The following is a 27,506-nucleotide window of genomic DNA, read 5'->3' as shown; positions in this document are numbered from 1 at the left end:
AACTCAGAACAGGCAAGACGCGGACCCGAAAGCAGGTAACTCAATGGATGCTTTAATTTTCTTATGTACTATGTAGCCTCAAAATGATAGATTATAATGTATAGCATGCTATGTATACAATAATATAATAATATCTAATTAGTGATTAGATAGAACGTGATTCTTCAAAAATCTGATTCTTAACACTAATTGGGGAGCTTTAAATTATGATCAGACAAAACCTGTTGGCAGTAGAACAATTCACCTAGGGGGTTTGGATCAACATGGGACAGGAAAACAAATAAACCACTAAAGCCCTTATACTGCTTATGCCCCTTTAGCAAGGCAGACGGCCTTTGAAATTGCCATAGCAACCTAGTGTTTGCTCCTTCCTGCTTGCTCTTTGCTTCTCCTAATTACTCCTCTCCTTTCTGTCGTCTTCCCCAGGTGTCCAGCCACATCCAGGTCCTCGCTCGCAGGAAATCCAGGGAGTTTCACTCCAAGCTAAAGGTATGAGGACCCTTACCTGATTAGGGCTACCAAAGGAAATAATTGCTTTATCACCTGTCACTCACTTATTAATGTTTAAAGCTAGAGTAGACCATTTATTATTATTATTTTAAAATCTCTTTACTTCCCGACAGCAGTCAATAAATAAAATACTTTGGGGAAAAAAGCAGTTATAAACCCATCCAAAATCATGTAATTTGACCAAAATTAAATTGTTGGATGGCTACCTGTGTGCTTACCTACAGCTACCTGGTAGCACTCTGCCCCAGTACTCATTGCGCACGACTGGAGTCTCCCATGAGGCCGACCTGGTTCTAAAGCTAGTGGGCTGGTCACATGTTTAGGGGGAGGGGCTTTGGAGCGAGGCCTACAGGGAGCGGCGGCATTTTTTTCGGTTGGGTACTTTTAAAATCAAGCTTACTCTGGCTCGTTTCTCCAAACTGCCCACCCTAGGATTCGGCAAAACAACAAAATACACATACATTTCTGAACCTATAGCTCTCAATGTTTAATGTTTGTGTTTTATATAATTACATTTTCACTCGACTCAAGGAATAGCTGTGTCCTGGTGGCAGCGTGTGGTGTGTATGAATGTATTAATACGGTTAATGTGTCGTCCCAGGACCACAGTGCTAAAGAGAAGGCTCTGCAGAGCATCTCCGCCATGTCCTCGGCCCAGATCGTCTCGGCTACAGCCATACACAGCAAACTGCTGCCCGGCATCGTCAGGGCCAGCTTCCCTAGCAACGCACAGGTGAGAGACGCGCACACACGCCGCACGTACATCCACCTCACTGGATGTTTCAAAAATAAATTTCCATTAAGATGAGTCGAAATAAACAAGCGATTTTAGGCTATTTCAATGTGTACACAAGATATATTGTTATTATAAGATATATAATCTAATGATGAACTCGTGTCCCGGTGTTCTTTTTTTTACAGCTTTGGCAGGGCATGATTCCTGGAGGCCAGTCCAGCTCTGCCACTGAAGAGTAGGTCCCACAATGTTTACTCCTTCCTACTCTATATTCACCAAAATAGAACGTTAACTTAACATTACTTTTGATGCGATTGGGAAGGGCCCGAAGTCCATAGTGAAATGATTCAAATATTTTGCGGTCAAATGAATGTAGAAATGTCGATAAAGGTAAAATGAAAACCTTACCGATGACACCTGTATGATTCCAATGACAGTGGCCACGTGGTGCCAGTAAATGGGGCTCGTTATATTATCTTTAGTATGATATACTGTGGGAAGGTTTGGACCTCCTGGATCTCCCACTGTCATTGCTGTCAGAAAGCGGGCTTTCAAATAGTGCTGTTGCATCCATTTAGGTCATCATGTGGCCCAGTAACAATGTACATCATATATTTTTCTCTCCTCTATTTTTGTCTCTCTATCCTTCACTCGCTCTCTTTTTTTCTTTCTTTCTTTCTTTCTTTCTTTCTTTCTTTCTTTCTTTCTTTCTTTCTTTCTTTCTTTCATTCTTTCTCTTTCTTTCTCTTTGTCTTTCTTTCTTTCTCTCTCTTCCTTTCTTTCTCTCTCTCTTCCTTTCTTTCTCTCTCTCTCTCTTCCTTTCTTTCTCTCTCTCTCTCTCTCTCTCCCTCCCTTTCTTTCTCTCTTTCCTTCTTTCTTTTTTCATTCTCTATTTCTCTCTCTTCCTTTCCTTCTCTCTATCTCTCTCTCTTTCTTTGTTTCTCTATTTCTCTTTCTCTCTCTCTCTCTCCTTCTCCCCCGCTCTATGCCTCCTCCTACCTGGCCTCCTCTTTATCTCTGTCAGCATTAAGCCGTACTCTCAGCAAGCCTACCCTGTGCAGACAGCAGGAACGACCACCATCTCAGGTAAGAGAGGCACACACCGCAGCACAATGACCTTTTATTTACCTCGCCGAATAGCCAGTCCCGGCTCCCTCTCATTTCCACTCCAGCTCACAGTGGGGGCGCATTGCAACACCTGAATACGGGCACTCCGGGGAGCCTCGGCCGCCCAGGGGTCCTGGGGCCCCCAGGGGACTCGCGGGCACCGCAACTTCTTCTTCTTGATTATTTTTTTCCTCGTTGGGAGGTCACGCAGTTGAAGAAGTGTTTTTGATGGGTGACATTCAATGCGGATGACATTCTGTATATCCGTTACGGCGGTGCATATACCCTATTTGGGTTCAGCGGGAACTTTAATGTTCCTTCATATATCCGAATGTTTATTTAAATGATGGCTATGGAGAATCACATAGTTATTTTAAACGGCAAATGGTTTTCAAAGCATTTTTCTTATGGCTTATTTTTAAGTATACTGTGCGATTTAAAGCAAGATAAATGTTAGAGGGGATTTGCTTATTGGATCAGGCTGAAGTGACAAGACGCTATCCAGCTGTGCTAGCCCAACAGGCTGGCACCATTTATATGAATGGGAGCAGAAACGTCGATATCATTGTTTGAATCGTTACGCTGGTCAGTGTGGACATGTTGATTTGCCTTTACTTCTCTGTAGAGGAAGTTGCATTGATTAGAATTGGATTTAAAAATCTTTCTTGGAATTGTTTTTGGCCTAGCTGACTGAGAAGGGAATAACATCACTTGAAATGAAAAAGAAAGGGGAAAAAGTGAGGCTTAAATACAGCTCAGCATTCTGCATGTCCACAAGGAGACAATGGCAGTTCTTACTGTAAAGCTGCAACGACAGGAGATGTAATTAAATAACATTACATTAGGCTCCATTAGATTGCATTAGAAGACACTCTATTGTCCCCATGGGGAAGTCGGCAGCCGAAGAGAAACAGGTTATTCAAACTATACAGTGGAGGAAAACAGCGTGTTGTTCTTCACCAGATAACTGGATGTGTTAGAGTTATTACTAGAGATAGTATTATGATTAATCTGATTACTGTAACCCCCTTGTAAAGAAGCAACCTTTCTTGGATAGTAGAAACAGAAGGTACTTTCTGTTTTTGAAAATGACAGTTGTCTGGTAAGGATTATGGGACAACATCTGTGACAGAGATTCATCACCAACTCGTTACTTTTACCATTGCACTTCGTTCGTTTGCAACTGCGAAAACATAATATATCTATCGGAATCATGCATGGCGTGCATTCCGGGCGAGTTTGAGGCAATGAGATTTCTGATTTCACCTCACAGCTTGTGTAAGGTTCAGCTGGAGGATGTTATGCGGCCGTCCTTCGACGGGCCAAGACGAGTTGCGTAACGTGTTTGTGCGTGATTCGGCTGTTGGTGAAGCGAGCTCCTTCTCTGGTGCCACGCAGGCTACGAGCCCACAGGGGCCGCCCAGACACACCGGGAGCCCGCCTGGCAGGGCCGCTCTGTCGGCACCACCAAGCTGAGGCTGGTGGAGATCTCCTCCTTCCTGGAGACGCAGAGGGAGCAGGAGGCGGTGAGGAATGACGCACGCACGCACAGACACACGCATACACAGACACACGCACGCACAGACACACACACGCACGCACGCACAGACACACGCATACACAGACACACGCACGCACAGACACACACACGCACGCACGCACGCACAGACACACGCACGCACGCACGCATACACAGACGCACGCACGCACGCACAGACACACACACCATGCACACATGCACGCACGCACGCACAGACACACGCATACACAGACACACACACGCACGCACGCATACACAGATGCACGCACGCACGCATTCACAGACACACGCATGCATAAATGTAACCTCAAATACACACACACACAAAACTACACACAAATACACACGCGTGCATGCACGTTACCTCAAACACACACACACACACACACACACACACACACTCAACCTCAAACCAAAAAATGAAGGCTGATTTTGATGCAGAATCACAAACCTTCCACTACTATTCGAGCCCTGTTGATTACGATTATCATCATGTATTGCATGCATGCAACAAATCGTACTTACTTATACAATTTTATAAGCATTATACATTTGGGTATCCCGCAATGTGGTGGGAGATTAACAGAGGGGTTTTGTTCCCTTATTAAACACACACACATACACAATTCGTAACACAATGTGCATCCCTGATTTTCCGCAGCCGTACAACAAGCACCTGTTTGTGCACATCGGCCAGACCAGCCCCCGGTACAGCGACCCCATGCTGGAGTACGTGGACATCAGGCAGATCTACGACAAGTTCCCCGAGAAGAAGGGGGGTCTGAAGGAGCTCTTCGCCAAGGGGCCGCAGGAAGCCTTCTACCTCATCAAGTTCTGGGTGAGCACGCACACACACCCACACACACACACACACACACACACACACACAAGAAACACGCACACACAAACACACATACGCACACACACACACACACACACACACACACGCACACACATACACACACACGCACACACACATGCACACACACACACACAAGAAACACGCGCACACAAACACACATACGCACACACACACACACACACACACATACACACACACACACACACACACACACACACACACACAAGAAACACGCACACACAAACACACATACGCACACACACACACACACACACACACACACACACACACACACACACACACACACACATTGGTTCCCCTGCTCCACTGCAGGGTGTGTCGAGTGGGGCGAGGGGGTGCTAGGGGGAGTGTGTTGTTTGAAGGCACATAGGTAATGGCGGGGGTTGGCGTAATCGGCCCCTCCCTCGTGAGTTTGTATGTGTGTGTGTGTGTGTGTGTAGGAGTATGTGTGTGTGTGTGTGTGTTAGAGGGTGGTGGGTTGATGACAGCAGCAGCACAGGCTTTGTTTGAACACCTGCTCTCCTCCTGACTCAGGTGAGAGTGAGGGAGAGGGTGGAAAGTCTCTTTCTGTTGTTCCCACTCCTCCTCCTCCTCCTCCTCCTCCTCCTCCTCCTCCTCCTCTGCCTCCTCCTCCTCCTCCTCCTCCTCTGCCTCTCTCTCTCCTTATCTCCTTGGCTGTGCTTGGCTTTGTTTGTCTGCGTAGACTTCGACCATGTCAGCTACGCCAGGACATCCTCACGTCACTCGTTGCCTTTTCATGATTTCTATGCTCCCTGCTCTCCGTCTCCTAGAATAAGCCAACCGTTGATACCTTCTTTCCCCAAAATCTCTGGTGCAGACTCCACCAGGAGGTAGCACTGCCTTGAGCCCTAGAGCAGACCAATAAGGCTTAAGCATAGACCTGGGTTCATCTTTCAGTGGGTTGTTCAATAATAAATGGGCCGTTTTTTTTCTCTAAATTCACAGGTTCCTGCATGCTGTCATTGTGGGTGGGTGTGCGCGTGCGTGTGTCCTTAGGCCTGTCTGTTCTCCTCTGAGAACTCATTACACAATGCACAAATGCGTCTCCACTTTTCCCCAGCCTGTAATCAGGGTGCACCGAGTACTTGTACTGCTGCCATTGAATGTTTTCCAGCCTCCAATGACACAACACAATGCAAGAATGCTCCCGCCTGATCCACCGCCCTAATCCGGCCAGTGGAACTGGGAAGCTCACTTTGTGGGGGCAAAAACTGTCCAGAAATTCAACACAGCAGTTTTTTTCCGCACAAAAACATTGTACAAAGGCTTCCGAATTTTAAATCAAGCAAATTGCTGTGTATTTGAGTGTGTGCAGCCCGACTAGGTTTAATTGAATACATTGAATTAATCTGGTTAATAGACCAGATGTGCCCTTATGAACACGTTTTCATACATGTTACTAAATCATTATTTTTGAGCGGAAAAAAAAAAGGAGAATAAATGATTGAGCTTAGTAAATTAATTGGAAATGGTTAAGGCAAATGTGTTTTGTTCCATAACCACAATACCGTCTGCAAAGCGCCTACGGTGCACAAGATCTTTTTTACAGAAGCAAACACAACTCTATTATGCGTAGTTCTCTAGTGAATCTGTATTAAATGTGTAATGTTTTTTCTTGGTCCTTGCAGGCGGACCTGAGCTACAACGTGCAGGAGGACCCCACAGCGTTCTACGGTGTCACCAGCCAGTACGAGAGCTCCGAGAACATGACCATCACCTGCTCCACCAAGGTGTGCTCCTTCGGGAAGCAGGTCGTGGAGAAGGTGGAGGTGAGAAGGGTCTTTATTATGTTATGAGTTATGATGAGTCAGACCACAGCTACCAGAACCCTGCAGAACCAACCAGAAATAAATGTTTTCCCTGTATCTTTTGATGCAGGGATTTGAACTATCATGCCGTGTTTGTATGAAGAAGATTTATTCACCCTCTGAACGGATTTGTTTGGTGGGTCATTTTGATTTCTCCCTATCCCCAGACTGAGTACGCAAGATTCGAAAACGGCCGCTTCGTCTACAGGATCAACCGATCCCCGATGTGTGAATACATGATTAACTTTATACACAAACTCAAACATCTGCCCGAAAAATACATGATGAACAGTGTGCTGGAGAACTTCACTATTCTACTGGTGAGAATAACATCTATGTTTGTGTGTTTGTGTGTATTTAACATACACAGCATATATCGTCTACATTATGAGCTGAGTGAGTCGTGTGTGAGTGTGTGTAGTGCCCGTCCATCCAGTCTCACCGCGTGTGTGTCCGTCCGTGTCGCCCTGCAGGTGGTCAGCAACAGGGACACGCAGGAGACTCTGCTGTGCATGGCGTGCGTCTTTGAGGTCTCCAACAACGAGCACGGGGCCCAGCACCACATCTACCGTCTCATCAAGGAATAACCCGCGGTCCTCAGTGAACATCTCCACCGGGACACCCGGCGCCTAGTGGCCAACCCCGGAGATGTGTGTGAGGAAACGTGTGCTTCGTTTCAAACCACTTACATGGCGTCGGTGACTTCTCAGACACAAGCCGGCTGCAGTTTCCCTGCCGTTCCAAAACCCAAACGACCCAGCAGTCCACCTTTGACCGCATTGACAAAAGAACTCTAAGCCTGTAGTTTACCGAGTACCCAAGACACAGCCGGGTGAGGCTGCCGGACGCTATGCCACTTTTTAAGAAGGTCTGGGGATCGTTGTTTGCGAAAGAGGTGGTGGTAACCCAGCCCTAATCCAGGTGTGCTTTGTGCTGAAGTTACTTTGTTGGCTTTTATTTTTTTGCGCTTCAGGGAATGTGACGTTTCAGGTTTTGCGAAGACACAAGCAACTAGCCATACGTGGCTAGTATTGATCCCAGTGGGCCGGCCTTATCTCCGTCACAGTCGTTACTCCATCCACTGCAGCATGTCTGCTAAGGGGACGGCACTTCTGCGTAGGTAAAGCCGAACAAGAAACCCTGAAGAGTTAAAAGTCAAACATGCCTGAGGCCCTCCTCACTCAAAGTGTATGGTGTTGTGTGTGTGTGTGTGTGTGTGTGTGTGTGTGTGTGTGTGTGTGTGTATGTGTGTGTGTGTGTGTGCGTGTGAGTGCTTGTTAACTGTGCGGACACTGAAACAAGATTGAAGATCAGACCCTATGTATCATTAATGAAGAGCTGTGGTAGAGAATAACTTTATTAACAGAGCTGTGGTGACGACATTATTGTTTGTGTATGGATAGCGGTGGTGTATACTTTAAAGTTGTGAGGCACATTCTTGCACAAAATGGATTATCCCAAAGAAATAAATACACAACCTTTTTTGTAGCTTTTGCTTACAAAAACATTCTAACAAGCAAACGTTGACAAGAATATATATACAAATATATATATATATAAATGTGTGTATAAAACCCAGGGACGACATCTAATTTTGTTACAAATCTATAAGCCTGAATTATTCCTACTCTTAATAGCTACGTCCTGTTCTCTTTTGTTACTAGACCGAAAGCTAGTTAACTAAATATAAAAAATATCAACCCTGATTAAATGTTACATCCTATGGTCACTCCCATGGAGAAACACTGTGATACATGGCAAAAGGATACATGCTCGTTGTTATAAACTGATTGGCAAAATTGAATGCATCTCCTACACCTGCAATAATTATACAGGCCAGATGTATTTATTTAAAACAAGATTTCCCCTCAAGGTTTCCCATAACATGGCACCAAAGAAAGAAACCAATATGTTAACAATTCCCAACACACTGGCAGACAGACGAAGGCTTGCGTCACATTGATTGTATCATGGCAACGTCACCCTCTACATTCCATCCTATTGTACGCCAGGTCGCCATGCCAACAGCTCCCACATGTTTAGATCCTATCAATGTATGGACACACGATGTTTTAATGGTGCAGTTTATTATAATCAAGACATTGGATATATGAAAACACTCTGCCTTTATTAAGAGACAAAACACAAACGGAGGTTGTACATACCATCAAGTGCCTTCTGTTAGGAAACGCTATTCAGGTGTTGCTGTATGCTTTTGAAAACGCCTCAACTACAAATCAACCCTTTAGATCAGGGCTGCCCAATTTGGGGCCCGCGGGCCAAACTTGGCCCGCGACCGATTTAATTTGGCCCGCGCCTTACCCACTGTATATATTATTGTTTTCCGCCATCAGCGCTCCGAATCTGCGCTCGCTCTCAGTGAATATTATTTATTAGTGCACTTCCATTCCTGACCCTAGAATAACATTGTGATACATTGATGGTAGGGTGGCGCTGTTGAGCTCCTATCCTGTTCAGCCGCCTCCCACATATTTGACTAAATATACTGAAAAATTTAAATTTTGGCCCACGAGCCTCCCCACGATTACATTTTGGCCCTCCACTGGGAAGAATTTGGGCCCCCCTGCTTTAGATGTTAACATAATATTCAGAAACGTTCTCAGCAAGTTTTGTTCACATGGAAATGTTTTCCTTAATGATGTTACTGCTTCCACGTCCACCGTGCCCCCATAGTTATGGTTATTGGTATATTCATACCATGTGGTTGCCATAGGGTTAAATATGTAACTCCCGCCTTAATACAATATTCCTGTGTGTGTATATATATATATATATATATATATATATATATATATATATATATATATATATGCTAATTGGATGCTCTTGCCAACCGTATAATGAAATATGTAACCTACTTGGAATATCTCAATGCAATAACAAGACCTCTTGGAGTCATCCATCGTGGCTAATCCCTAGTAATTGAGGAGAACGCGCTGAGTGCATGGCACCTTTTATTAATTAGAACCACCAAGCCACAATAATATGACTTTGCCTGGATTTAAGATGTTATAAGAGTGACATCAAATTTTCCCAATTCACAGTTTAATGTTGCCCGAACAAACACAGTTTAAAACCTTTAAACATTAACAAGACAGGCAGTCTTGTAGGCGCATAAAGCATCATTGCTTTATGTGCCTACAGATCCATATTGAGAAAATCTGCACTGGCATTCCCTCGAAGAGGAAATCAGTCCTATTTACAATGTGAAGTATTCCTCATTGTGGCAGGCTGAATGTGTAATGGCAGGCAGGTGTCAGAATTAACACTGAGCATATATTGATGTCATCCAGGAGCATGGAAGCACAGAGAACACTGTAGCTCTGCGTCATGTACCCGACGTGTGTGTATTCTGATTCATATTAATACTGTGTTGAAGTACCATGAATTGGTTGGAATACATTATGTTATATACTGTGAATGGAGAACTAGACAGGGTCTCTAACCAGACAAGTACTGCTTGGCTGGACTGTGTCGCTTTATCGACCTGTTTAAGGTAGCTCACTGCTTCAATAGAGTCCGTCTGTCTGCCATTACATTACCACTCCACATTAGATGATCACTGAATAGCGAACACTAAAACAACACAATGAGAAGCACTGCGTCGGGATATTAAGAACTATATAAGTTGGTTACATTCTGTCTGATCAGCAGAGCCACTTGTGAGGTCCAACATGTGTATGTCCACACAACATGATGGCTAATGTGCAAAAATGTAAGGCAAACCCGTTTGCCTGGTTTGGTTCAAGTTGATAAAGCTGTAATGTGTTGTGTGCTTTTCACAAGGAAATTAATCATTATCGTCTCTTGTTGTCAATAACGTCTCGTCCCGTTTCGTCTCAAGTGCTAGTTGGTTGCAACTTTTCAAAACCACCTATTGCCCATTATACAAATTCTATCTCTTAACTCCAATATGGCCTTGAAAGTACCTTTGCAGGATATGTTTTTTCTTAAATGACTTTGTACAGAGGTGACAATGTTTGGTACAGATGTTGTGTATATCTTTGATATTATAATGTTTATCCAATTTTGAGAAGAAACAGAGATGCATTTAGGATTGGTCTCTATTGGTATTGCACAGGGTCTGATCTTTGGTTGGTTTATATGTTTTTGATTTTTCTTCTTCATGGCTAAAAGTATGATGTTAGATATTTTATAGCTTTGTAGAAACTTTGTACGCATATGCTATTCAATTTAAATAAACAGTCATCTGTACACTTGGCTCTTATATTATTTATGCAATACTTAACCATACAACAACTATAAATACATTGATTTAATATCTATAGCCCTCCATCACCCCCTAAACTACCAAGGAATCACAATTTAATTATTTCAAAAATAATAAGAAAATGTTAGGGTTAATAGGCCTTAACGCAGAACCATTTAATTTCATGAATCATCAAAATCTGGACCCAATCTCTACAACTATACATTTCAACACAATCGTCAAAATCATTTTTCCCATGGATGAACTTATACAATAATAAGTATTTATCGGTATGACTATTTATGAATTGTATGGGGAAAAATACGTAAAATGCCTCATCTGCTACGGAGAAGAAAAGTTTAAAAAGATTGTAATTTTAACGTGAGCTGCCGCCACCTAGTGGACTAAACCGGAAGCCTTCGCACCGTTATCTCACTCAGATACTTGCTGTAGCTATTTGGTTTCAAGTCTTTAACATCATGATGTATTTGATGTGGGCCCCAAATATGGGACAAATCCATTAAACGCAAAGCTTTTGCTAAGATTCTAAGACCCATATCTGATAAAAAGGTTCCTTTGCAGATACATTTGACCTGGAGCCAAATTCGCACAGAGTCAAATACTAAATTAGATGGTGGTTGGGGCCCCGTTCAAACCTTTCACAGTGTTATTGTATGCAAGATATGAAATTGACAAGCCTTTTTTTTTAACTCATATATTATTATATATAATACATTCAGGGCAGGAAAAACTATTTCCTATCAAAATGTTTAGTCGTTGGCTACTATAAAAAGTGCATCAAATGTAAAATATTTAGAGTAAATTGAGATTTCCAGTGAAACAGCAGCATTCCTGAAATGCATCTCAAAGTTAGCAAATTCATAAAAATAACATTAAAATCAATAGCTCAACAAAAGTCATTGACAATAGATGGGCCTATATTTTAATGATAAACTCTCCACATAATACATTCAGATACTCTTTATATTTTAGTTATTATTTTATATTATAAGGTATATATATATATATATATATATATATATTTGTCAATTACGCTGGGATGAGGATGTAATAGTCATTGTTTAATGCTAAATCCTATTAATAATTCTCACTTGCACTTGCACTTTCGGAAGCTTATTTTGACTTCAGTGCAAAGAATCCAGTTCAGTCTAGGAAACATTGTCAACACTTTTCATTGACGGCTGGCTGCAGTGAGTTGTTGCAACCTAACAAGTCAAACTAACTCTATGAAGAAGCTGAACCCAATCATCACAGTGACACTCATCTCCTTAACTTCCCCGCGGCGGAGAGCTTTCGTACGTGGTCCAGTGGCCCCTTCCCCAGGAGGGCGGAAGAGTGTCGGTACGAGCCTCCCAGACGGTCCCAAAGAGTGAAGTATTGACCGTAGTTGAAATAGAAATACAGGTGGTGGTCCACGTGATGGGCCGCCCCGTTGATCACCTCGATCAGAGGCCAGGGGATACGGAAGTCTCCGTCGTGGATGGAGATAGTCCAGACGTTGACGAACACAAACAGGACGAGGTACACCAGCTGGTGGTAAGCCGATAGAAGAGAGGATATGACAGATGGTTGAATAAACATAATGGAATAGAAACCTATTTATTGTTATTGTACAGTAGAGGTAGGCCTATATGCAGCCAGCATAACTATCTATCTATCTCTATCGTTCTATCTATCTATCCATCCAACTATCCACCCATCCATCTAACATTCCGTCCAACCGGCTATCCATCTATCTAGATATATGGTTATTACTAACTAACAAGCGAATTGTAAAGTCATCGTTACTCTCTTTGCAGTCATATTTAATCACAAAGATAGAGATAGTGGTAAAGTTAATTAATCCCAGACTTAAAAGGTGGCTGTATGTGTCAGTATTTAGTGAAGCGAGTTAGCGTGCGGGGGTCACCTTGTGGAGTGGGAAGAGGAACGGGTAGATGTGGTATGGTAGACTCTGAAGGAAGCCGTCCACCGGATGGAAAGCGTGACTGGCGAACGGCGTAGGGACCTTGAAAATGTGATGCTGCTTGTGCAAATACTAACCCGGCGAAGAGATGACTCAAATTAGGTCTGGGTGTGTTAAACAAGCATACAGCACATTGTATAATGTTTAATAATGGAATCAAGTTGTTAAGAGTCTGGCTTGTGTGTACATTTTTGTTATTATTAATGTGTGTTGATTTAGGAATTTGTTTGTCATCCACCCTGAGTAACTTATCACATCGAATTCAGAGGTCATAAAATGTGAGAGGAGAATAATTCGGACGCAGAAATGGCTTTTTATGAATCCGTTTATGTTGGGTTCATTTCTCATTTCCAATTCACCTGTCAATAAAGACATAATGGATTGTCCCTACTTCATTTTCCACAACACAATACCTTTAAATATTAAGGGCATCCTATATCCATGTAAAGTAGAACACAATCCACCACCTACTTGGGAATGTTTAATTTAAGATTAATCTACAGCTCACCTTATAAACACTTTTATGATGCAGGATCCGATGCAGCCAATAGATCACCATGTCTGTGAAGAACAGGAAACCAGCAATGCTCAGGATCACCAATGGCCAGCCTGCGACAGAAATCCCCCAAAGGTGGACGTTATAGACCAGTCATCAAGGTTTGATATTCCGAACAACTTCTTCAGTGCAGATTTGATATCAATTTGTCAGCTTTAAGTGCCATGTCTGTTAAACCAGAGCAGAACAACCAGCATTTGCAATATTTCAGTGAGATGTAATTTGGGTAGCCCATGAGGTAGCTTCTACCAGAGGAGGAATCACTGATGTTGTCATAGAGTTTGCTGTATCCTCTGATTTCAGCGAAGAAGAAGGCGACTGTGGGGAAGCTCATCCAGAAGATGGAGGTCACCCCTAGCTTGATTTCTCTCTGCACCTGGTTCTGTGAATTCATACGAGGCAACGTAAAAGTTTTAGGCAGAATGTTTGCAATGTTGTACTGACCTCATATTGATATAAAGGGATTTACACAGTGAAGACTGGTACAGAACAATGCCAGGTTTCAATCTTAAACAAAAGCATACCTGAAAGCAGCATGTTATGCGGTTGAGAAATTAAGGGATTATTTTCTGATACACATATATCTAAAAATATTACACATCATTTTTGGGGTGACATAAATATCATCTGTTCAAACCACTTACCTCAAGAAAGAACGGGTGCTTCATGAGACGATGATCGAAGACATAGTAAAAGCTCAGGGAAGCAAACCCGAGGTAGAGCAGCTCGGCCCCCAGGTTGGTGAGCAGCAGCAGGCTGAGGACCTGTCGCAGGGCCCCGGCCTCGGGCCACGACGCAGGGTACACATAGGGAGTGAGAAGGTCGCGGTCTGCAACGGCCAGCACGTAGTCCATAGATCAGTCTGTAGCAGCCAGAGGGGGAGGACCGGGTTACATGACCACCGCTAACTTGAAATCCCAAAGAATCGTGTTAAATCGTAAAAACAGTGTAGAGTTTTAATTTGTAATGGATAAAGAAAGAAGTGCTTTTAAACATGAACGACGGGGACATACATTGCAACATACTATTTGTCCACTTGAAGGATGTGTCAACTCCAGATTGGAGTTCACGTGGGCGTTTTTCTTTCAAAGCTTAAACCAATGATACGGGTTTAACCCATCGTTAAAAAAAGGACTAAAGAGAATTTACAAATTTAGTGATAAAGTAATTTATTTCATGCATACACTAGGAAAAGGGTAGAACATATCTAAGTGTGGGGTAATCCCAGTATACATTTTTGGATCAACAGTGAGGAAGCCACCTCACACTCAGCCTCTGAACGAGGAGACGAGTTGAGGGAAGACACAGAGATGCCAACTATGAAGGAGCTGCAGAGTTCAGACGGTATCATCGCCCTCCTGTGAAGTATGCTGAGGATGTCCCGGTCCCACCCCACCCACAGTCACTACTGCTTCCCCTTGGTGTTGTCAAAGTGTCACCAGTGAACATAGCTCTGTTCATGTGTTCCATGTATTAATGTCATTTGTTCTGTATTCCATCCATGTATTTAAGTCCCATTGAAAAAGTTAATTAACCCTCATTGCCACGAAGTAGTATAATGTCTTTGAGGTTTATAGTTCACAGCAGAGCAATTTAACCAACAGGTTAAAGGAGACATATTATAGTTCCAACCAGTAAACATAGTATTTGAGTTCCAGAAAACATGTGTTTGAAGCTGTTTGCTGGAAATAGCTTTTAGGAAAAAAAATCTCGCCTACCACTATTCCCCTGTTTTCAGTCCCTTCAGAATGCGCTGTTTCTGGTGTCTGTAGCTTTAGTGCAAATGAGCTGCTGCCCATTGACCAATGAGCTGTCAGACTGAACCACAGCATGGAGGAGAAGGGATTGTTGCCGTTTGCAGACTCCTGGAGCTCTATATAATATAAAATAGTATAATATAATAATAATAATAATAATATATAGGTATTTATATAATATTATATATTATATCACGGCCAAAAGCTATGTGCGCCTCGGATGATATTATGAATCATAAAGACTGCGTCTGACGTCTCTGGTACTTCCACAACAAGTAACGACTCGTAGTGGGGGATATCTCGGCCATGATTGAGAAGAATTGGGGGAAAGGACCTTTGGCCTTAACTCTCTGAAGTCCATGAACCGCGATATGGAGGAGAAAGGGATTGTACTCCCGGAGTTAAACTGCCGGGCTGCCGCCGGAGCGGGGAGCTCTACGGCATATCCCTGCTTCTGAAATGCGCGAACATCTCCGCCCAGCGCTCGTCCGCTAGTCCACAAAATCTTAGCTATGCTCTGATTGGAGGGGAGTAGGGAAGTGGGAGGTAGTATTCAAATGTACCCCCTTCCTACGTAGGAGGGGGCGGAGAAACTGACTCGCTCGTTTGGTAACTGTAGGCGGGGTGCTTTTTCTTTTTTAAAAGTTTGTATGCATGTGGGAGCACCAGAGACCCAAAACAACACACCAAATCCCAGGAAAAGTGTTGTTTTCATAATATGTCCCCTTTAATCTACCAGGAAGAATGGGCTTCTCGTAGATAATGACAAGGCTTTGACCTTCTAAATGCAAAATATAAAGATATATATATATAAATGTTAATAGTGCACTGTACAACACAAAATTCAATAATAAATCGTTTTTTTATTGATATTTATATTTTGGGATATTTATCAAATGAACACTTACAAACTGGAAGCATATTGTTATCTTCCTTAAGTGGATGGCATTTTTATCTCAATTTATATATAATACATGGTACGAAGCAATGAAGCATAATAGATATATAAATATGTAAATAAATGTACATATATGCCCATTTATATATATATAAATATATATATTTATATATATAAAATGTTGCATAAAATCAAGATGGGACTGTTGCATGAAACTCTTGCACATTTGAATGTGTGAAGAACCGGTTGTCAAGCATCTAAAAAGTTGAGAGAGGCATGAGCTTTACAGTAAAGTGACCCGCTGAAACCGGGTCACGGACCTGACATTTCACACCGTTGCCATGTTCTTACCCTTCTGCCACCTGGTCGGATCCTGGCCCTCCAAAAGTAAATTGGATTTAGTTTGTCCTTCCTAGATGAAGTTATCTTGAGTGAAGTTGCATTATGATCTCTGATCAGTGTTGACTTTGTCAATGGAGTATGGCAAGGGGTGCAAAGCAGAAAGAGTCCCGGACATTTTTGGGTGGAATATGATCCCGGGACATGGGGGAATTCATTTCTCAGAATTGCACACACGCACACACACACACACACACACACACACACACACACACACACACACACACACACACACACACACACACACACACACACACACCATAGGAATCCAACACACAGTGCCACCTTTATGTTTTTCACATCAATCTCATGCTGTTGAATTGTGTCAGAGGATGTCAGTGTTCGATCAACTAGAATGGGGGTTATTATTCATAACAATAATACATTTTTAGTAGTAAAACAATGAGACATTGCTTGACTAACGTAACCATGAGATAAAATTAACATGAAACACAGCTAGGCCATTGAGTCTCCTCTTGTCTCTTAAGCTGTTGTATTGCTTTGATGAAACCAGTTTGTGGCCGGCACACACAAGGAGCTCGCCTCTCCTGTGGTACAGACCCCAAAATAATCCACAGATTTAGTGAACCAAGCTATTAGGTTTGTTTTATGTGTGAGAGAGAGAGAGAGAGAATTCAGCTGGTGTCCCGATTGAACGACCATGATTTACGAGTTTTAAGTCCAAGTTTTATAACGTTTTAAATCCCATTGTATACATCACATGCAGTCATGCGTGGGTTGACCTTCAGGTGGTTCATTTTGACGTAAACAATGTGCCTACATTTTAAATCAAACATTTAAATTGAATTGTGTATAAATCAAGGAACCTTCCGGAGGGGTCCAAGTGGGACGACCACAGGTCATGAAAGATTTAAAAGATAAAAAGGCCCGCGGCCCTCCTGCTTACCACTCTATCCGTTTTTGTGTCTCTCCACCATGTGCAACCGTCCATTCAGGAAATCCAGGAAAAACTTTCAAGGGAAAGCTCCCCAATTATTTTGTTTCAGTTGGGAAGCTGGATCGGCTAGAACTATCTGAAGAAGTGATGGCCTATAACAGGACCATCAGTTCACATCGTCCATCTTCCTTCGTCCAGTTTTCAGTGTTGTTGAAGAATTGTTTAAATATTAGAAAAGGCTTGTAAATTAAATCTTATTCAACTAAATTCAGCTTGAACAGAATGGGGATTCATTCTAAAAGGCATTCCAGGTGAGGAAAGTAATGATATAAATACGATTAATTAACATTAAATAGTATTCAATATATTGGAAAAGGAACCGGATATCAGATTAATACTATCCATTCTTAAAAATAATCCAGATGGATAAACACTGTTGAAATATTGCATAGATTATGAATAAATAAATAATGGAAACATTTCATATTTTTATCAAGACAGAGTATTTTTTATAGGCATGAAAAAAAAAAGCCACAAACAACAATTTGTTTCCAAAAATATACAAAAATATCACACACACATGGATAAAACCGAACTGCGGACCGGAAGAAGAAACACTGGAAGAGTCTGAAGACATTACAACTGCAAAGCAAACGAAGAGCAGGAACTGTTGCACCTGCTGCCGGAAAACTGAAGACCTGGGGAATGAGTGCCTTCACCTGCTGTAGACAAAAGTAAGCAATATGCACAGATGTTTTCCAGCCCTCCCTCTAGGTGTGAACCACGATGTCCCTACTTGTAGGACGTCACGGTAAGTGACACACACACACACACACACACACACACACACACAGACACACACACACACACACACACACACACACACACACACACACACACAATGTAAGGGTTGCTCATGTTTTGTATGCTGACCGCTAGTGTAAACCTCAGCAGTTTTCAATCATGAGAACTGCCAAATATCTACATATGTGCAAAAATGTAGCCTAGGGTTAACATACAATCAATAATACCACCATACTGTATGTGCAATATACTGTGGAGTAACATGCTTTCAAATTGCTTCATATTTTCTGTCTGTCTGACAATTTCATTTTCTAAGAAAGCTTTTAAGAACATTCCATTCAAAGCCCACCTGCTACTCAACTCATCAGTTAGGAGGATATGTGCGATTTTCCATCACATCACGATTCTCTCGTATTCTGTTTCCTGAACCTCAGCGTCCATTCCTCTCATTCCTCCGTCAGTGCCTCTGACTCTCTCTTGGTAGGACCACCACGCTGAAGGCTTTAGGGGCCTGGGTGACCCCGAAGACTGGCGTGTAGTCCGGCACTCCCGCACCTTCCGGCCAGACGAACCAGAAGCGCCTCAGCAGCGTCACCAGGACGAGGAAGAGCTCCATCCGAGCCAGCCCCTCCCCCAGACACATGCGGGGGCCTGGAGAGAAACACTTCTGTCATTGATGTATCAGGGACATTACCGTTCATCTGGCATCAGGCTACATCATGGGTGGTAGATCCAGTTGTAGTTAAAAGCTTTGTCTTCAAAAGATTGACAGGTGTTCACCTGTGTTCCACCCTCTATTCTATCAGTTCATGCTGTTTCTGTAATGAGTAATGTTCATGCTGTTTCTGAGGCTAGCCTAAAACATAATATATGATTCCAAAGTAACTTTATATTTAATTCTGCACCTCTCTCTGTGGTTGTTTCAGACACCTTCTCACAGCACAAGCTGTGATATAAGATATAAAAACATCAGAAATTGTTCCAAGATTGATGTGATACCTATTTATGGTTATCGCCGACTGTACAATACGGTTTTAATTAAATATCTCTTTCAGACCATTCTGTTGTCAGCAAGGTTCCTGAAATCGACTGTCTTACCTCAGACTTAGCAAAGAGTGGCTATAGGAATAAACATAGGTTCTTACCAACGGAGAAGGGCATGAACGCCTCCAGTTTCTGCAGCTCTCCCTGATCATTGAAGAAGTTGTCAGGGTTGAACTCGTGGGGGAATTTCCACTGTCCCTCTTCATACAGGACCGACGATAGGTTCTGGATCACCAGCGTTCCCTGTGAGCAATCACCAAATGAAAATGTGTATGTGTGTGTGTGTGTGTGTGTGTGTGTGTGTGTGTGTGTGTGTGTGTGTGTGTGTGTGTGTGTGTGTGTGTGTGTGCGCGCTGCAGTAATGTGTCCTACCTTCGGTATCTGATAGCCCTGCAGCTCGGTGTCCCTAGTGGTGGAATGGTAGACGCTGAGAGGCAGAGTGCTGCAAAAGCGCTGCGACTCTTGAATCACTGCCTGAGAGAGTAAAATAAGGAGAATGGTGTTATACCCTGGCCACTATGTTGTGCATAGTTGAGGACATACCATGCCGGGTCCATGCGGTTAAACTGTATGAGTCTGATCCATCCTGTTTCACATTACCTGCATAAAGGGCATCCTGTCTTTGTCTTCGAAACTGACCCTTTCCTTTTCTTCCAAGACTTGGTCTATCTCCCGTCGGCAACGCTCTGAGAAAGAGGAATAGTGACAGAAAATAATCATCTATTTTCCTGACCAATCAATGATGTACATATGTTCTTGATCCAGTACAGAACCAGTTCAGACTTGGATAGCTGCATAATCATTGAAACAAGGTGGCCATCACACCCTACCCTGTATTTCAGGGTGGGTCGTCAGGTAAAACACGGCAAAGCAGATGGTGTTGGAGGTGGTGTCGGTTCCGGCGAACAGGAGATCCAACAGGGTTGCCAGCAACTGCTCCTCGTCAAACACACTGCCCTTCGGCTAGGGTAGGAGATAGGAGGTGTGGTGAAGACAAGAAGTGAGGAGAGGAAACCATTTCAGAGTTGTAGGTGAGAGAGAGTGAGCCAGCATTTTTACAGTGCCAAGCAGATACGGACGCGACTTGGCACACCCTGCATTTTTCCTGTTTTGCTTGGGTAAAACCGAGGAGGTATAATCCGCCTTCGTCATGGAGACGGCTTTCTTGGTTCATTGGAGTAGGAGGGGCTATAATAATTAGCATACTCCAAATGTTTTTTGAATGTATTTTTTTTTCAAGCAACTCGCGTAAAAAAGCCTACATATTCTATATTTTACTGACCACATGTTTTTCTCCCCTACAAAAGCTTCGTAAGGAAAGTTCCTCTGCCTCTTTCTCGTAGATAACACCATATTGCAGTGTCTTCGTTAAATGCAACTGCATCACCTTCTCTCCCATGATGGTCAGCATCTCGCAGATTTCACCGTCTCCCCAGTTAGAACTACTCATGTTGATATCGCTGCGTTGCCTCTGTTGTAGAGACAACGCAGCAACACCTCTACTCAAGTCCCGCCCCTGGAACCACAAAGCCGTCTAATCGCATTTACATCAAAATGAAACCCCCAATATGTGTAGGGTCCGAGAAGGTAAATGGGGTTTGAAATCAAGCCGGTATATTACCTTGGTCAGTGTAAACGTGTGGACCGTGCCGGGAAAAAGACGGGCATAAGACGGGCATATTTGGCAATGTTAAAACGTTGGATGAGGGAGAGATTTGTTTTTTGTGAACAGCTGCCCGAACGCCTTACCATCTTATCAATCTGGTCGAGGTAACTGTCTATGACATCTCTGGGCTGTTTGGGAACGCGAGTCGCTCTGTGTTCCTCTACGATGCTTTTGACGTGACGTTTGACACAGCTATGATCGTCCATCACTTTCTTGAAGGGCAGAGGGAGGCCTCTCAGCAGAGGAATGTTGTCATAAATCTATAGATGTGAATAAGAGATAGAGTCATGATTACTTTGTTTGATCCACAGCGATGTCACACCATCATGTTTTGTGCCTACATGATCAACCCAGTGGAACCCCTTGTGGATACATAAAACATATCAAATCGAATTTAGGGATTTGGGTTGAGTTGTGTTTGTACAGCAACAAAAGTGTTGAATTTGTTTTCTACAATGTAAAACCTACCATCCCCCAGGCCCCATTGGCGATCTTGGAGCAGTCGGCCATCATCTTGATCATGGCCCTGAAGAAGTGGTTGTCGTACTCATAGCGCTTCCCATACATGATGGAGCAGATGATGTCACAGGACGCATGGTGGAACAGCAGCTGGGGGTTCATTGGCTTTCCTTGGTGGACGAATAAGACATGAATAAGACATCTTGATCATATGGACAGGGAAAACAAATACAAATTGATTATTTCAAGTATCAGGTGTATTTGCTTCTGCAATACGGTGGACGCAAAAATCAATGGCAGAAACGCCAATTTAATCTTTGTAAAAGCAACTCAATGGTACTATCCTACAGAGGCCGCTATTAGGAGCCGATAGTCATTTTGCATCCACTTATGTTCTGTTCTGTTCAGTCAACAATGTAAAACCAATATTGTAACAGCAAAAACTAAGATTACATTTAAATAAAAACACTCAGAATATCCTATTGCAATACTTGCATAACCGTGAAAACCGCAGAATCACAATACATGATGCATTGGCAGTTAAAATGGTTAATATATCATTGTTAGCTTCCTGCTGATTCCTGTCCCCTCTGATATCCCTGAATCTAAACCCGAAATGAAAACTCTATGGTGAACATGTCCTAGGTTCCCTGCTAAGAAATACGCCCTAGCTTTACCGTTGCTCTTCTCCAGCTCAGCAGCGACATGTTCCACTTCACCCAGAATCCGGTCCTCCATCGACTGCTTGCCCAGGCCAAAGTTCCTCAGGGTCATCAGAGCAAAGCGCCTGTGGTCCCTCCAGCTGGGGCCATGGTTGGCCATGATAACACCTGAGGACCACAACGACAATCCAACTTCAATGCACAGCCCCACATATTGTTTGTGTGGAAATGGGGATTTTCATATGTTGAGGGTTTTCAATGATCAGAGGTTCTAGGATAAGGAGAGACAGACACAGATTAGAAGTTATTTGCTTAGCTAAAGATATCAATCTTTAAGGAATCCTTGGTCCAACAAATTTTGATTACAAATTGAATATATATAGAGGCAAGCACTGTTCACTCAAAACTGATATTCTCAGAGTGTTGTTTCACTTACTACTTGCTGATGGATGGCTATGCCATTTATCACAAACAACACTCAAATAATAGTTCTTAAATCATACCTACAGCATCGTTAAGTATCTTACTCCCTTTAGAGAGAATATTAAATGCTATGTCTTCAGCAGACAAGTGTCATGAGGACTGTGGCTATATATTTGTATGGCTTGTTTAAAAATATTTGACATAAACATGTTTCTTTGTCACGCCATGTCACCTTTGCCCTGCGTGATGTGGCTGAGAAGCAGCTCATCTGGGCGCCCAGCAAAGTCGGTCCCCTTGGTAACCAGGGCCTCCCTGATGGTCTTTGTGCCGTTGAGAATGACTGCAGGCCGGCTTCCAAAATACAGACTGAACACGTTGCCATAGCGAAGTCTCAGCTACAAAAGAAGCAGACGAGTTAAACAAGTTACACAAGTTGCACGTCCAACATTAATGCCCCTACATCCTACGCAACTACAACAACATTTACAACTAGTTAGGCCAGTTTTTCGAGAGTCTTTCAGTCTTAGTCTTTTATATACGTTTTGTTTACTTAGAGTCAGAAAATATGTTGAAACACAATTTAAGCCTAAACGTGTGGCTCTGTTTTGGAAATGTTTTACACCCAACTAGCAATCAGTAATCTCTAGTCACGTTCTTGGACATATCGTAAAGCTTTCAAGTCTCAGGCATCGGGCGTGAGACACACGCATTTCAACCTGGTCACACGCTAACACACACACACACACACACACACACACACACACACACACACACACACACACACACACACACACACACACACACACACACACACACACACCACGCATTGTATTTCGCACGCAGAGAAATTACAAAGGATAAGGCCCACCAAGTGGCGCCGCTATTTTTTTATGACAGTGGAACAGGCAGGAATCAAGTGGGTTCCCCACAGATCAGACCCCCGTCCCCACCCCAACCAAACCCCAACCCCTGCCGCCTCCACCGCCGACACAATCTTACTCTGAACTCAGTTCAAAACTTGAAAGCACATAGGCTATACAATGAGAAGCATGCAGAAATAACAAATACAATTTATTATTGTCAGTAAATTGTCCACAGTTTTGCTCCACTAAATAAATGTATACTTCTTAATAATCGGAGGGTATTTTAATGTATTTAAACACTAAAAATCAGAGTAAGGTAAACTTGGCTCTCACCCTCTCCAGATCTCTCATAGGATTCTCCAGGCACAGCTGGAGCAGGTTCCCGAATATCGGCAGAGGCTGGGGCCCAGGGGGGAAGTGCTTAGGCCGTCTGGTGCGAAAGAAGAACAGCAGGCATAGGAAGAGGAGAACCATAGATCCAAACATGGTGCAAGAGAACGATCCTTCAGGCTGTGGATGTATACAACGACGCTTCAACTCCCAAACATATGCACGATCTACGTCTATCCTTCAAGGAAACACACTTTAAACTCGATCATGTGACAAGAGAGTGACGTCTTTGACTTTAAAAGCATTCGACTGAGACCTTGGCAGACATGACAAACCTGTGAAACTTGCTAAAGACCGGTAACCTAGTCTCGGACGAGGTTCAAGGCGCACGACACCCATTCCTATTTCCATATTCAACGACCGCGAGTGGCAGTCCAAGGTTGTCAGTGGTCGTCTCTCCTCCCCGCCCCCACACTCTCCCCCTCTGTCAATCATGTTGGCTTATATTTATTATACTTAGTTTCCAAAAACACACAGAGCCCTTATTTAATTGTAGTACTGTGTTATTGTTGGTTGTACACCCTGAATTTCTTATCTCACGTCCTCCCTGTTGGAGGACTTCATTAATTACAACATATGCGTGAGTAGGATTGCCACCTTTCAGAAATGAAAATAAGGGACGCCCACCACGGGCCCGCCTCCTGTGGGGCGGGGCACCCGCAGCAGTGGTATGTTTTATTTTGTGCTGGTGTTTTTAGTAAAGGGGTGATCAAGAAAGCAATTAGTCATACTTAAAGCTTGAAATGCTTTATTACCAATTAACATTCTCTTATAAAGTGCATGAATGAATGAATGAATGAATGAAATCTCTTTGTTTGGCGTGTGCAACAATGAACTTTTAATATATAAACTAAATAAACTGAGAACTTCATGTCACTTTTTAAGTGCATAACTATAGGGACTCTCTTTGAACATTTGTACGAAAAAAAACAGTACAAAAAAACAACAAAAACACTTGTGTAAAAAAAGAAAGTGCAAAACATTACTCCTTCCCTCAACATTACTCCTTCCCTCAAAACTGTTACTTATTTTTCGAGGTGTACTTCTTGTTACTCCTTGCAGCACTGAGTAACTCTTTGTCTTTCAAAGCGCTGTTGTAAAACTCTGAACAGGACTGCTCAACGTTGAGAGTGATCAGAAGCTCACTTCTCATGAGCTCTGTGGGACACCTGTTCCTGCAGTCACTCCATTTGTTGGCCATTCTGAAGAAGATCCTTTCCACATATCCAGTGGATGCTGGGATGCTCAGGATGTGGCTAGTGATAGACAGCATGTTAGGCAGGTCAGCTACTTGAAAGAGAGCCACCCACCTGACAGCCACACCTTTGGACTTCCATTCATCTTCAGCATCTTCTTTGAGCCTCTTCAGAATGGGTTTTGCTGTGGAGCATTCATCATAAAGTTCATCCATGTTGACTTTATGGATGAGGTTGAGCTTGGTGGTCACCCTCTCAATGTCACTAAAGGTTATGGTGCCATGGTGCAGAGAGAGAGGTTGCAGTGAGAACAACCAGTTGTCTTCTGAAAAGTTTCTCAACATTTCTCAACATGTGAGAGTGCTGTGTTGAGAAATGCAGTAAAATCTGCCCTTGCCATGTCTGCATCACGTGGACAGAGACGCTGCAGCTTCACTTTAGTTAAGTAGCCATAGAACTGGTCATCTCATCTCTGTGTGAGCTTTTGCTTGAAGTTATCCATGATGGAATATAACTCAACACAGGTGGTTTCATCACTCTCCAGCTTCTTTACAACTTCCTCAAAGAGAGAGAGGATATTATTGCAGAAAAGAAGGTAAACCTCCACAATGTCTCCATCTTCCTCAGTTGAGTCCTCACTGAGCTTTAACAATGCTCGAAGTTGTTTGGGACACTCCTCCCCCAGGCTGATGAAGTATGATTTCAGTGCAATCCAGGTTTGCATTAGCCGGGTGATGGCTGGATTAAGGGAGTGCCACCTGGTTGTGACATGTCGAAGAATTTCCTGGAACTCAACATCACAAAACCTACAAAACTCTTTGAGTGATTCTCTTCGTTTGGCAGATGTGGAAAAGAAGGCATAGACCTTCAGCACAACATTTTCCACATCTACAGTGAGCTGGTCAAGAGCATGCTTCACTGTGTTGTGCACAATATGGGCATGGCAGTTTCCTTGCAGCAGATCTTTTTGTTTCTTCTTCAAGTTGGTGAAGACAGAGTTGTGAATTCCGTAATTCACATTTGTATTGTCTGCACTAAATGCTGTCACTTGATCAAACGATAAGCCACATTTGTCAAGCGACTGCTCTATGAGAGCTACAATCCCAGCAGCGGATTCATCTGCATCTTCAATGAAATCCAGCATTTTGTTGGTGCCCCGCATTCTGGACTGAAGTATTGAACAGCAAGGGGGAACATCTTCCTGTTGCCTTTATTTGATGCATCTGTCTGAATGGAAAATGGGAGGGGTTTATCTGATGTTAGGGCCTTGAGAACATCAGCCACTGCCTTTGGAGCAAGGACATCTTTAACCACTGCCTCTGCCTTTGTTCTCCCGATAGTCTTTTTTTTTTTTGCAATTTTTGAATTCGGAGAATCTTTTGATTCAGTTTATGTGCACAGTCAGCACTGTTGTAGCTGAGGTTGTGTCTGACTGTGTGGTACACCTGTGTCACCTCAGCTGCGGTAACCTAGAGGGGAGGAGTGGGATGACATATTGTTAATTAAATTGAACAGTATTTGTCTGCTGCCTGTCTTATGACTTGAAAGGAAGTCAGGTCATCCAAACAGTTAAACCACACTAATAATATAATTTATGTAATGACCACTGAACAAAAATATAAACATTTTGACACAGAATACACAGGAAGCTCTACAAACATTTTTAATCTAGGAAATGTATATATATTAAAGAATAAACGTTTTATTTTAACAAATGTAACAAATGTTATTTATTTATCAACTTTTAATCCATTAGTATGATTTGTTCTTTATATATAATATTTAAATTGGCTAATACTACTGTATATTAAATAAATTATCGTTCATTCGACTATAAAAACTCAACATCCTAAACAATTAATCAAACCACAACAGTTTACTAAAATAGGCTCTGCCCATGCACTGCCATGTTCTGGCAAAAGCACAACCAGATAGGAAATCAATCACAACATAATGTCCCATACCGTATCAATCTCAGGAGATGATTGGGGTATGAAGAACTGTGACACTGACGCTTGGGTCTTCTGTGATCTTTCGTGTCAGCAGTGTTGCTCTCCTGTTGCATGCTGTCTGATGTCAGACAGCCCACCGTGCGCCACTGAAAAACACTCGCCGACATATTTTACAATTTGCCTTCTAAACATCTCCACTGACGCTGTCCAGCCAAGGAAGTGCCTCTTCCCACTCACGTCTGTACTTCTGCAAGCGTTTCCGCTTTTGAGGACGTGGTGGAGTATCGGGTGTAGTGGACATTTTTAAAAGGCGCGGGTTTTGTGAGCAACGCCAGTGTGGGTGTCTGTCGTTAGGCATGTGTATACATGTGTATTGGACATTTATGGAAATACAGAACAAATCGCGTACCGTATTGGTTCAAAGGACGATTCCGTATTTTAAGGGACCGGTGGCAACCCTATGCATGAGTAAAAGGGAGGTTCCTTCCTTGATGGGATTGAGAAGATTTCGTAGTATGCAAAAGATGTGTAGTTCCACCAAAGCTAATGACCTTCGGTGTGTACTGGCGTCTTGACTCTTCTCAAAAAAACCTTGTATTGCAAAATTCAAGAGGGGGATGGGTTGATTCTCGGGAGGCTCTTTCTCCCAAGCTTTGGAATGCCCAATAAAGCAGATGAGCTGCCACCTCTACAATATCCTGCTCAACATAATAAGC

General features: G+C 42.9%; 3 protein-coding genes across 4 annotated transcripts in view; 1 reads left to right on the top strand and 2 right to left on the bottom strand.

The window, feature by feature from the left end:
• Nucleotides 1-10,841, top strand: part of tead1a (TEA domain family member 1a) — a 23,054-nt gene extending 12,213 nt beyond the window's left edge. Inside the window, exons 3-12 of the mRNA XM_079743468.1 lie at nt 1-35; nt 427-489; nt 1,112-1,243; nt 1,432-1,481; nt 2,271-2,332; nt 3,752-3,879; nt 4,555-4,731; nt 6,426-6,566; nt 6,773-6,925; nt 7,079-10,841. The exon at nt 1-35 is cut by the window's left edge and continues 30 nt beyond it. Of these exons, the coding sequence (XP_079599594.1) occupies nt 1-35; nt 427-489; nt 1,112-1,243; nt 1,432-1,481; nt 2,271-2,332; nt 3,752-3,879; nt 4,555-4,731; nt 6,426-6,566; nt 6,773-6,925; nt 7,079-7,192 (1,055 nt within the window). The 3' untranslated portion in view covers nt 7,193-10,841. The remainder of the gene's footprint in view (nt 36-426; nt 490-1,111; nt 1,244-1,431; nt 1,482-2,270; nt 2,333-3,751; nt 3,880-4,554; nt 4,732-6,425; nt 6,567-6,772; nt 6,926-7,078) is intronic.
• Nucleotides 10,842-12,117: 1,276 nt separating this feature from the next.
• Nucleotides 12,118-14,233, bottom strand: LOC307080454 (lathosterol oxidase-like; the record flags this gene model as incomplete). Its single annotated transcript, XM_079743151.1, has 5 exons — nt 12,118-12,387; nt 12,767-12,895; nt 13,332-13,432; nt 13,629-13,761; nt 14,024-14,233. 5 exons carry the CDS (start codon nt 14,231-14,233, stop codon nt 12,118-12,120), a joined length of 843 nt encoding a protein of 280 aa, XP_079599277.1.
• Nucleotides 14,234-17,823: 3,590 nt separating this feature from the next.
• On the bottom strand, nt 17,824-24,142 carry LOC307080901 (cytochrome P450 2D15-like). 2 transcript variants are annotated; one of them, XM_079743865.1, is made up of 11 exons: nt 23,918-24,142; nt 23,586-23,762; nt 22,622-22,784; nt 21,982-22,134; nt 21,314-21,474; nt 20,929-21,105; nt 20,010-20,142; nt 19,780-19,865; nt 19,552-19,653; nt 19,281-19,422; nt 17,824-18,786 (listed from the first exon to the last, which is right to left on the bottom strand). In XM_079743865.1, the coding sequence occupies exons 2-11, from the start codon at nt 23,736-23,738 to the stop codon at nt 18,593-18,595; spliced, it is 1,464 nt and encodes a 487-aa protein (XP_079599991.1). In that variant the 5' UTR covers nt 23,739-23,762; nt 23,918-24,142; the 3' UTR covers nt 17,824-18,592. The 2 variants fall into 2 exon arrangements, with proteins under 2 accessions (XP_079599991.1, XP_079599990.1); XM_079743864.1 differs by having other exon boundaries at nt 23,586-24,141.
• Nucleotides 24,143-27,506: the final 3,364 nt, after the last annotated feature.

This window comes from Pollachius pollachius (genome assembly GCF_949987615.1).
Source record: "Pollachius pollachius genome assembly, chromosome: 9".
NCBI classification, from domain to species: domain Eukaryota; kingdom Metazoa; phylum Chordata; class Actinopteri; order Gadiformes; family Gadidae; genus Pollachius; species Pollachius pollachius.
The sequence above is the reverse complement of the archived record's forward strand: the minus strand, read 5'-3'. Positions and strand labels throughout refer to the sequence as shown.

Coding starts and splice junctions, on each gene's coding strand:
- LOC307080901 (XM_079743865.1), bottom strand. CDS start 23,738: ATGTTTGGATCTATGGTTCTCCTCTTCCTATGCCTGCTGTTCTTCTTT. Junction 19,654..19,779: donor ACAGGATGCCCTTTATGCAG/GTAATGTGAAAC, acceptor TTACTCTCTCAG/GCAGTGATTCAAGAGTCGCA. Junction 19,423..19,551: donor AGGGCTATCAGATACCGAAG/GTAGGACACATT, acceptor GATTGCTCACAG/GGAACGCTGGTGATCCAGAA.